The sequence below is a fragment of the Sardina pilchardus genome, chromosome 2 (assembly GCF_963854185.1).
Source record: "Sardina pilchardus chromosome 2, fSarPil1.1, whole genome shotgun sequence".
In the NCBI taxonomy this organism is placed as follows: domain Eukaryota; kingdom Metazoa; phylum Chordata; class Actinopteri; order Clupeiformes; family Clupeidae; genus Sardina; species Sardina pilchardus.
In genome coordinates this window covers 26,379,103-26,390,053 of record NC_084995.1, presented here as the reverse complement: position 1 = coordinate 26,390,053, position 10,951 = coordinate 26,379,103, and the positions used below count along the sequence as shown (strand labels likewise).

The 10,951-nt window shown below is 47.5% G+C and overlaps 1 protein-coding gene across 2 annotated transcripts in view; it reads left to right on the top strand.

The window, feature by feature from the left end:
* dlc1 (DLC1 Rho GTPase activating protein) overlaps positions 1-9,760 on the top strand; it is a 121,099-nt gene extending 111,339 nt beyond the window's left edge. For both annotated transcript variants that reach the window (XM_062523622.1, XM_062523632.1), the window contains 7 exons: positions 679-886; positions 2,429-2,642; positions 3,429-3,543; positions 5,222-5,434; positions 6,533-6,750; positions 7,106-7,279; positions 7,840-9,760. In XM_062523622.1, coding sequence (XP_062379606.1) covers positions 679-886; positions 2,429-2,642; positions 3,429-3,543; positions 5,222-5,434; positions 6,533-6,750; positions 7,106-7,279; positions 7,840-7,939 — 1,242 coding nt within the window. In that variant the 3' untranslated portion in view covers positions 7,940-9,760. The remainder of the gene's footprint in view (positions 1-678; positions 887-2,428; positions 2,643-3,428; positions 3,544-5,221; positions 5,435-6,532; positions 6,751-7,105; positions 7,280-7,839) is intronic.
* Positions 9,761-10,951: the final 1,191 nt, after the last annotated feature.

The following is a 10,951-nucleotide window of genomic DNA, read 5'->3' as shown; positions in this document are numbered from 1 at the left end:
CTGTGACAGACAGAGGGTCCTACACATGGAGGAATCTCTTTGTACAAGATGGAAAATAAGGCTTCTGTTACATAATCACTGTATTTTTAGACATCCGCTTGTACAGTGATCAGCCCTCTTTTTCCATGCAAGTGTTTTGCGTTTTTTTTTTTTTTCCCTTCTTTTCTAGAAGGCTTTCTAGTTGGTGACTGAAGGCAGGGCTGTAGAACTTCAACAGTTGGATTCTTTTTTATTCTATTCTAGAAGGCTTTCTAGTTGGTGACTGAAGGCAGGGCTGTAGAACTTCAACAGTTGGATTCTTTTTTATTCTATTCTAGAAGGCTTTCTAGTTGGTGACTGAAGGCAGGGCTGTAGAACTTCAACAGTTGGATTCTTTTTTATTCTATTCTAGAAGGCTTTCTAGTTGGTGACTGAAGGCAGGGCTGTAGAACTTCAACAGTTGGATTCTTGGAGAGGCCTCCTCGGGAGGATTGGAATCTCAGTTGCGCACGCTTGACAAATAACAGCCCACCTGACATCTGACATATTTGTAGCCATTTGCAAAACATGAGTTTTTCAGAAGCCTTACCAGCACAGGCCATGTGAACCCTTCTAATGCACTGTGGCCTCAGGGATTGACCCTCGCTCTCTCTGTGTGTGTGTGTGTGTGTGTGTGTGTGTGTGTGTGTGGGCGTACAGGTGGGCTTGTTCAGGAAGTCGGGCGTGAAGTCCCGCATCCAGGCGCTGCGCCAGATGAACGAGGCCTGTGCTGCCGATGGGGGCGGAGTCAGCTACGAGGGCCAATCGGCTTACGACGTGGCCGACATGCTGAAGCAGTATTTCAGAGACCTGCCCGAGCCCCTCTTCACCACCAAGCTGGCAGACACCTTCCTGCAGATCTACCAATGTAAGAGAAAAAAGCATGCACCACACACACACACACACACACACACACATACACACACACACACACACACACACATACACATGCACTTCCTTCACACATGCAGAAAAAAAAACTTTGCTTACATAAATCACTTCAGTTCAAGCCAAAAACCTGACACCTACCCAGGATACATCTTTTCTCTCCCCCTGAGTCACTCACCTCACACATAGCAAACATAAAGTATATGTGATAGCAACACACACACACACACACACTGCTCTAGGTATAAGGGTCTGATTGTGAAAGCCGCATGAACAAACACACCCAGCGTAGCCACAGGAAATAGCTGTCAGATGATGTGATGGCATAGGCAGTAAATCAGTGTGTTCTGCTTCACCAGCCCGGTTACTCAACACCCTTATCGTCAATGGCAACATTAACCTTATAGTGATCAGTGAACTCAGTGGCCATGTGTCAGCAATCAATCCCCAACAATCACTCGCCGTAAGTCCGGCTGTAAATTTCGGAAGTCGTTTTTGTGAAAACAATGGTGTGTGTCTTGGCAGAGAATTGCTTGTATGTGGAAGTTCCAGGAGAGGCAAAGTTTGTGTTTGTTTACATTACTGGCAAAGTTAAAATGAAGGTCTAACACTGAGAACAACTGAGGATCTGTACCCTGTTTAGGACTATACTTGCCATTTCTGTTTACCCCCTAGTATCACACACACACACACACACACACACACACACTCTCCTGTATTACCTCTCGTGTGTACGTACAGCCTCCACCTCTCTCATTAGAGGACTCCCAGACTTACTCTCTTTCTTTCTCTCTCACACACACATACACACACACACACACACCCGCACTTTCACACTCAGCGTGTCAGGATTAGAGTGCCAGTCTGTTCCTTGCGGAGGTTAATCTGGCGGGTCACGTATGTCATGCCCCAGGAGCCGCCTCCACCCCTCCGTTTCCCTCTCTCTCTCTCTCCATCTCTCCGTCTCCCTCTCTCTCTCCGTCCCTCTCTCTCTCCACCTCTCTGTCTCCCTCTTTCTCTCTGTCTCCACCTCTCTCTCTCTCCATCTCCCTCTCACTCTCTCTCTCCACCTCTCCGTCTCCCTCTCTCTCTCCATCTCTCTCTCTCTCTCCGTCTCTCTCTCCGTCTCCACCTCTCTCTCTCTCTCTCCGTCTCTCTCTCTCTCCACCTCTCCGTCTCCCTCTCTCCGTCTCTCTCTCTCTCTCTCTCTCTGTCTCCACCTATCCGTCTCCCTCTCTCTCTCCGTCTCTCTCTCTCTCTCTCCCTCTCTCTCTGGGCTCTTATGTGAGCACACTGGCCCAGTGGAGGGGATGCATGTGCAGTATAAACAGCTGGCGCCCTTTTAGCTCTCTAGCTGTGAGTTGTCCCAAATCAATGGTCTAAATCATGTTTTCTCACCTTCCTTCCTTTCTCTCTCCTGTCTTCTCTTTATTGCTCTCTCTCTCTGTCTACCTCCTCCATCTCTCTCTCTCCACCTCTCTCTTCTCCTCCTCCTCCATCCCTCCCTCTCTCTCTCTCTCAGACATGCCTAAGGAGCAGCGTCTCCAGGCGGTGCGGGCGGCGGTGCTGCTGCTCCCGGACGAGGCGCGCGATGCCCTGCAGACGCTGCTGTGCTTCCTGAGCGACGTGACCGCCAGCGTGGCCGACAACCAGATGACCTGCACCAACCTGGCCGTGTGCCTGGCCCCCTCGCTCTTCCACCTCAACACGCTGCGCCGAGACAGCTCCTCGCCCAGGTGTGTGTGTGTGTGTGTGTGTGTGTGTGTGTGCGTGAGAGAGAGAGATTGTGTGTAAGAGTGCAAAGCCTTATGCTTTTGAACATGTGCAAATTATGTATATATCCACAAACCAGTTATTATGTCTGCGTGTGTGTAGATGACGTCACGTGTCTCTGAGTGTGTGTGTGTGTGTGTTTGTGTGTGTGTGTTTGTGTGTGGCCAGGATATACACTCCACCTTCACCCTCTTGAACTCCTTTCATTTGTCAAATCAAACAGACAGCCTTAAGTACCGTCTTAATTGTCTCGGGAAGTTTTGTTAATACCGTATAATTACACAAAGCAGCCAATTACATAACAGACAATGTGTGGCACTGCCCCAGCACAGGAAGGGAAGGCGCTTCACAGAGCTGCAGACAGGATGGGAAGAGAAGAGAGGAAAAGAGTGGGGGATAGAGTGAAAAGCCGAACGAGTCAGACGGCACTGTAGGAGCACAAGTAGATGAACGGAGAGACACACAGAAAAGGGTGGAGAAGCGATAGAGAGGGGGAGGCCTGTGTGAGAGGCGGAGGAGAGAAAGACAGGATACACTCTGCTTGTTTGTATTTGTTTGTATGGTGTGACTGTGAGGTCACTGCTTATGCAACTCCATTCTACCCAGATCTCCATCAGTCTCCCTTGTGTTGATGGAGGTGTGTGGTGGGTGTATGTGTTTGGATGTGTCTGAGCGTTTGTGTGTGTGTGGAGAAAGTGTTGCTCAATCATTAACATGTCTGTGTGTGTGTGTGTGTGTGTGTGTTCCAGGGTGATGAATAGGAAGCAGAACCTAGGTAAACCTGACCAGAGGGACTTGAATGAGAACTTGGCTGCTACTCACGGTCTGGCCCACATGATCCAGGAGTGCCGCAAACTCTTCCAGGTTAGTGTCTTCCAACTCAACCACTCTCTCTCTCTCTCTCACACACACACACACACACACACACACACACACACACACACATACACACCCCTCATCTTGACATTTACCTTGTACCTGGCCTACACTGCAGGCACGGAGATATGCTATTCTGTTATTTACACAGCAAAGCCTCCATTTGTGTAATACATCTAATACCCGCCGAGCAAATACTACACAGTACACAGAGATATGAGCATTTGAATATAAGCCTTACATCCTGGAACACAGACATCAGCGTGTTACCCAACCCCACACATTTGTTGAACCTGGGGGGTGTGTGTGTATGGGGGGGGGGGGGGGGGGGGGTTTGCTTATGGAAAGCTGGGCCAACTCTCACCAGGCCCTCTGGCTGCTGCCCGTGCTCTCTGCTGTCAAGGTTTGGTTGTTATGCAACAGAGGTAGGGGGGTTGCAAAGCTGATTACACTCACCTCACCTCAAGCCTTGTTTCCTCGGATGTTATTTGCTCCACTTTTGTTAAGAAACTTCTCTTGTTTTTCGGCTTGGTTGTTGCTGGGGCCAGTCCATGCCTTCCTGGAATGTCGAAGCCCATGATTATGTAAGGTCATGACCTTGTCTGAGGATATGGCAGAAGGGCTCACGAAGCATGCCTCGAAACAACAGCTTTCTTCCGCCCCTGCTCTCCCCGCTCCCCCCCACCCACCCCCCCCCCCATGCCACCCGAGCCTGACCCAAACAGCCTGGCTGACCTTGCATGCCAAGGCCAATGGGAAGCCCTTGATTGGATAAGCTCAGAAATAATGAATGCTGGCAAATGGCGAGACCAAACAACATCAGGCCTCAGCCGGAACACCGCCTGACTGGTGTGCCTGAGGTTATGAATGTTTGCCCTTTCCGCATGGGCCCTGTCAATTATCATGCAGACTTCGTTATCCGTGAGGCACTCAGATTCCCAAAGATGAGGATCTGGATTTTGGCATGGTCTAATAACAACTTTTGATAACTGTTTACGGGTTATCACGATTCCTCATCATCTTTGACCTTATTTTTTTCTGTGCGGGGCTTTTTGGAGGGGAACTAAAGGGCAGCATAGCAGTGGACATGGGGTAGTCACTTATGCCCTACCACCCCGAGCTCTGACTTGCTCTCTGGTTAATCTCTGATAAGTGAATTCGGTCCGCTAATACTTAGCACAAGATGCCATGTGTCAGACCGGCAGTATGAGCGGGAAGCACAGGGAGGCAGGGAGGAAACAGGAAACAGGAAACGCAGTTACCATATTTAGTGAGGCACGCTGGACTAATCACATCCCTCCCTCGTTTCATTCAAGGATTTATTGTGGTTTGATAGTTCCAGAAATCATGCCAGAGTATTGTTGGCTGGTGTTGTTGTGACTTTACACACTCTTTTGAGTGAATAAAATAATGTAACCAAGTTCATGAGTGAACATCTTGATTTCAGACACTTTTTGATCTCATTGAGGGCATGACCTCTAAACAGTGGTGGATAGTCTAGAACAATTCCTTTGCCTATGACAATATGCATGACAATATCCCTCTTAAGTTCATGGACATTTGTGGTTGGTGTATATGTTTATTGATTACAGGCAGCTTGTCATGTGACCATCAAGCTAACCATGTCCCTGTGTGTGTGTGTGTGTGTGTGTGTGTGTGTGTGCAGATCCCCGAGGAGATGAGTCACTGTAGGAACTCGTACGTGGAGCAGTGCCTGAGCCCCGTGCGTATGGAGGAGCTGCTGGAGGGGTGCGGGCCGCAGGGCTATCGCTCCCACCTGCGGGACGGCCTGGACGGCCTGCTCAAGGAGGCCAAGGACAAGTTCCGCGGCTACGACAGCGTGTCCACGCCAGAGCCTGCTGAACTCGCATACAAGAAGGTACCGGATGGCAGACATAGACAGATAAACACACACACACACACACACACACACACACACACACAGAGAGAGAAGTCCATTTAGATCTATGACTTTAGCGTTCGCTCATGTCACCTTTGTTAGTGTGGGAGGGTGGAACCTTTTTGTTACATGAAGACATAGCCCACAGTTAACATGCGATATAGCTGCTGACATCTTACCCATCAGGTTTTCTTTCTTATTTTGGGAGTGTGTTATTTGAGTCCAGTTTGAGTAACCACCTTGGACTAAATTAGAATGTGTATAGACCTTAGAATGTGTACTAGACCTTCAATACTGTTGTCATTGCCGGCATGGAGTGGTTGTAACATCGCTGTCTGACAATTGTTCAGCCTGGGTTTCATTTTCAGAACCCGGCGTTGCTAGTCCGTGTCGCCATGGATAACAGCCTCCGCTAAATAGCAGTCCACTTTAACTTGAACTCTCTGTGCCGCTGGCCCCTCGGCTTGCCCTCTATCTCTCCCTGCTGATTGATGGAAAAGCCTGCTGGGCGTTTCTTGTGAATCAGGCCTGACGTCCGTGTGAAAGCAACACAAACTCGTCCTGTTCCCAGCATCCTTTCTGGCCCCACGCCCGCCATGACATCACTGCTCATGTTGCCGTACTGTGCTGTGTGCCCCTCCGCACTCCACTTCCTGTTCCCCACATACCATGCAGCCCAGGCTTCCCAAACACACTTCCTGCTCGGCCCTTGAGGCCGTAAACTCCTTTAGGGTGGAAATCTCTGTCCCAATGCACTGCTCTTCCCTGCCTGTAGCATGATGCCTCTACATGAGAGAGCTATTTGGAACAGGACCTTAAAGTGTCATATATTGTGTATATTATTGGCCTGTAGCTTTTGGACTTCTGTCAGGGTGGTCAAAAATGAAGAAGCCGTTTACATGTTGAACAGTATCCTCTAGTGTGCTGTCTCCAACCTACCTAATAAAAATCATATCCATGGCGACACTGACTGAACAAACAATACTGTGTCTAGTTTGCTGTTCCCTTTGAACGTTAAAACATTTTTCTGCAACAAAGCGAACAAAAACCAACCTCTACCTGGCCGCTTCTCCTCAGGTGCACGACGGCTCCCCGCTGCGTCTGTGGAAGGCGTGCGTGGAGGTGGCTGCGTCGGCGGAGGAGGTGCTGTCGCGCGTGCTGAGGGAGCAGCAGCGCTGGGACGAGGACCTGCTGGAGGGCCGCGTGGTGGAGACGCTGGAGGAGCGCGCCGAGGTCTACCAGTACGTGCGCAACAGCATGGCCCCGCACCCACCCAGAGACCACGTGGTGCTCAGGTGAGACCCGCCGCAGTGCAGTGCACACCCTACCTGTCCAGCTAATACCACCGTACCTGTCTGTTCAGCTAATACCACCGTATCTGTCTGTCTGTATTTGTCTCTATACATCAGGACACTTGTTTCTATTCGCTTTCTACCTATTCACTGTGGCAGTCATTATCTGCTTCACCTCATATGCTCTTCTGATTTCTGTTCAATAAAATAAGTTCTTCCTCATAATGTTGAGTATTTAGTGTGTATGAGCTAATATACAGTACTTGTGCTGATTTCCGTTCAATAAAATAAGTTCTTCCTCATATGTTGCGTGTTTAGCGTGTATGCTAAGCTAACATGCTGGTGCTGTTTTGTGTAGGACGTGGATGACCGAGCTGCCCAAGGGTGCGTGTGCCCTGGTGAGCGCGTCGGTGGATCACGACCGGGCAGCAGTGATGGGCGTGCGTGCCAACGTCCTGACCTCCCGCTACTACATGGAGCCCTGCGGCCAGAACAAGACCCGCCTCACGCTCATCTCCAGGGTGGACTGCCGGTGAGCTTCACACACACACACACACTCACACCCTCTACCTCTTGTTTCTCCCTCTCTCTCTCTCTCTCTCTCTCTCTCTCTCTCTCTCTCTCTCTCTCTCTCTCTCTCTCTCTCTCTCCCCCTCTCTCCCTCTCTCTCTCACTCATACACACACATACACACACACACACACACACACACACACACACACACACACACACACACACACACACACACACACACACACACACACACACACACACACACACATACACATACACATACACATACACACACACACACACACAGAGTCAACTGACGTACATTTGAAACTGCTATTTGAGTTCTGTAGCAGCAGCACACGTACACGTAAACACATATTCAACCCAAACTCACATTTCCACTTGGGGAGGGATTATGGTGTCAGTCCGTTCCACACACTCCACTAATCTGTCTGCATTATGCAGCCTCTTACAAACACATCAGTCTTGCACAACCCCTGGAGAATGGAGCTAGCCTGTTACTTGCTGCCTCAGACAGACTTAGCTAACCCTCTCTCCCTCTCTCTCTCTCCCTCCCAGGGGTCGATTCCCAGAGTGGTACAATAAGCTCTATGGACACCAGTGTGCTGCGGAGGTAGTTCGGATCAGAGACTCCTTCACCTCCCCTATGGACAAATAAGTCCCTTTCTCCTTCGCCCTTCGTCTCTTGAGAGTCTAACGGAGGAAGGTGGATGATGAGGACGAAAACGACTCCTCCGCCGACACGGCTGCTATCTCTTGAGCAGACTCAGTGGCTTGAGAGTATTTCTGGACAACGGAACGTCGCTATACAGTTCTTATTTTTTTGTTTATCTCTACACTACATTGGACTGACAGGTCAAAGGCGAAAAACAAAAGCCCAAGCCTGGAATGGACACATGACAAGACTGCTGGCGTCTTGCACTGTGAAATCACCCTCAAGTGGGTGCACAGGATCTGATCCGTCCAGGGAGGGGTGTCAACAGTGATGCCAAACTGTCATGGGGTGGGCAGGGGGGGTCAGGGTTCTACAGCTTCTGGGAAGCAAAATGGACAATGTATACAACATGTGTGTGAATGTACGCGTGTGTCGGGGTGATATAATACAGTATGTGCGTGTGTATTGTGTGACTGAGAGACAAATGAGATATACTCCATGCACTGGCTCTCTGCTGCAATATAGTATAGAAAACATATATTATCAGCAATGTATGTGTGTGTGCGCGCGCTTATGTGTGTGTGTGAGCATGTGTTTGCCACTGTTTCAAAACAGCAGTTATTACAGTATCAACTACCCTTTCATTAGTAGATATACACTAACATTTTAAAGAGTTGGTGAACAAATGACCGGGAGTCATGTACGTATGTATGTATGTATTTGTTCGTACGTGTGTACACTTGTTTGTGTTGTTCAGGTTTGTTTTTGTGTATCTGTGTATGTGTTTGTGTGTGTGTGTGTGTGTGTGTGTGTGTGTGTGTGTGTGTGCCTTGCTGTCAGAGAGCGTGTAAAAGACTGAAAGGTGGCAGGAACACCTGAGGTTGAGGACGTAGGAGGGCGGACTGGTTTGTGATTGAGAGTTGAAAAGCGCTGTAGTTAAGTAGATTAGTGCATATATCTGGCTAATTTGAGGGGCTTTACATGCCCAGAATAAAAAGAAAGACCAACACACGGAAGGGCCAAAATCCTCACAATAAAGCTTGCTGATCAACAGCCACACACAGGCTGCTCTGAAGAGAGAACATGAGAAAACAGTGATGGCTGAGACCAGTGTTTTAAGTATGTTTTCAAAGTTTATTTTTGTTTTCTTTTCTTTTGGATCATTTGGAAATAGCCATTAGCTATTGTCTATCAGATGTCATGAGCCAATGCACCCTTGGGCATGCTCACTTTTGGGAGAAAAGAAAAGATGTGATGGATAGGAGAGGGAGGGAGAGGAAGTACCCGAGGAGGTCTTTTTTTATAGAGGTGAAGATATTACAGGTTTTACTGTAAAGGAGCTGGAGATTTGAGGGCTAGAGAACAGGGATGGAGATGGACTATGTCGTGCTAAGAAGGAAAAAAATAAAATGACTGTCAGCTTCGTTGTTAAGTGTACTTCTGTTTCAGTGTTAACCTACAAATGAAGTAAAAAAAACTAAGTAGTAACAAAACATACAATACCATTTATCTTCTATGATCCAAGAGCAGTTTTGTGTTGAAATCTAAAACTGATTTGCTCTGCCTTGTGTTGTGTTGTAAACCTTTGTGTACATTAAAAGTGTATGCCACCCAAATAACGATAACGCATGACAATGAACGTTAATTTAAGCATTCTTGTATTTATACCTCAAATATGTCATTTTTTGTACCATGTTATTTTATTGTAAATGTTACGCTTTAAGTTACATAAATGAAAATGTAAATGGTTTATCTTTTTTATTATTAATATTATTTCTGTACAGATTAATCATGGCCCGTGCACTATTAAATGTCTAAAACATGTCTGAAGCTGGTGTGTGTGTGTTTTGTTTGGTTTTGATTTGTTTTGTTTTTTAAAAGGGGTCATGTCAGTGATATTGAAACTGATGAATATCGTTCACAATATCGTAGGACAGTACAGCCAAGCCCCAAAACATTCTTGCAGTAATTTCTTTTTCATTGAACAATTATTATTTTTTTTTTTTTATTTTTTTTTTATTATTATTATTATTGATATGGGCTCATAATCTTGTTACTTGTTTGTACACGCTGGAATTCCAAAGGTCACTTTCATAGTGTGCTGCAATGATAAGAACGTAAACGGGAACTCAAAGAAATGATAAAGAGAGTATCTAGTTTAAACTGTAGCCTGGCTTTTACATACATGAGCTAGACTGGCATGTGAATGCCTTTACCATGTGAAGACTGGCTAAATACTTGGACTGTGTGCTGTGCTGAGATGGCAATTCCATCTCCCCCACATGTGTAAGAAAGTAAGGGCCTCTAACTGCTAAGGATTACAGCATTCCCTCCTTCATACTCCCTCTCTCTCTCTCTCTCTCTCTCTCTCTTTCTCTCTCTCTCTCTCTCTCTCTCTCTGGAAAACATCATGTGCAGTGGCGGAGGATGGCAGCTGCATAGGCTGGTGATCTCAGAGACTGGTGCTTACATAACGTATCCATACCGCGCAAACAAAGAGGGAATTGTGGTCACAGGGTCCCTCAGTTGGACATAAGGAGTCTCTCTCTCTCTCTCTCTCTCTCTCTCTCTCTCTCTCTCTCTCTCTCATTTGCAGCCCTGCTGTATTAACATGAGGCAAAGAATGCTCGATGTAAATATGGTGTCAAATGGCAGAGGACACAAATGTTTATTATGAGCGTGGGGAGGGATACTAGTTGAAAATAATTTCATCCATGACAGCCTTTGAGGAATAGCTACCCCAGGATCACGATCTGAGAACAAAACAACAACCGCCCATAACTAAGGCATACTTAAACACACATATGCCAAGCATAACCATTCTCCCAATCACACAAAAACACAACCAGAGACAGAGAGAGAGAGAGAACACAGTCTGTGTTGAGCTTCTGCTGGGAACCAAAACATCTCGGTGAGCAGATAACACAAGCCCGAGGCAGGCAGCTCACAGCACATTCCTGCCTGCTCCTTTGAGAAAGAAGTGGAGGAGGGTTCCCACATTGATAAATGCGGAGG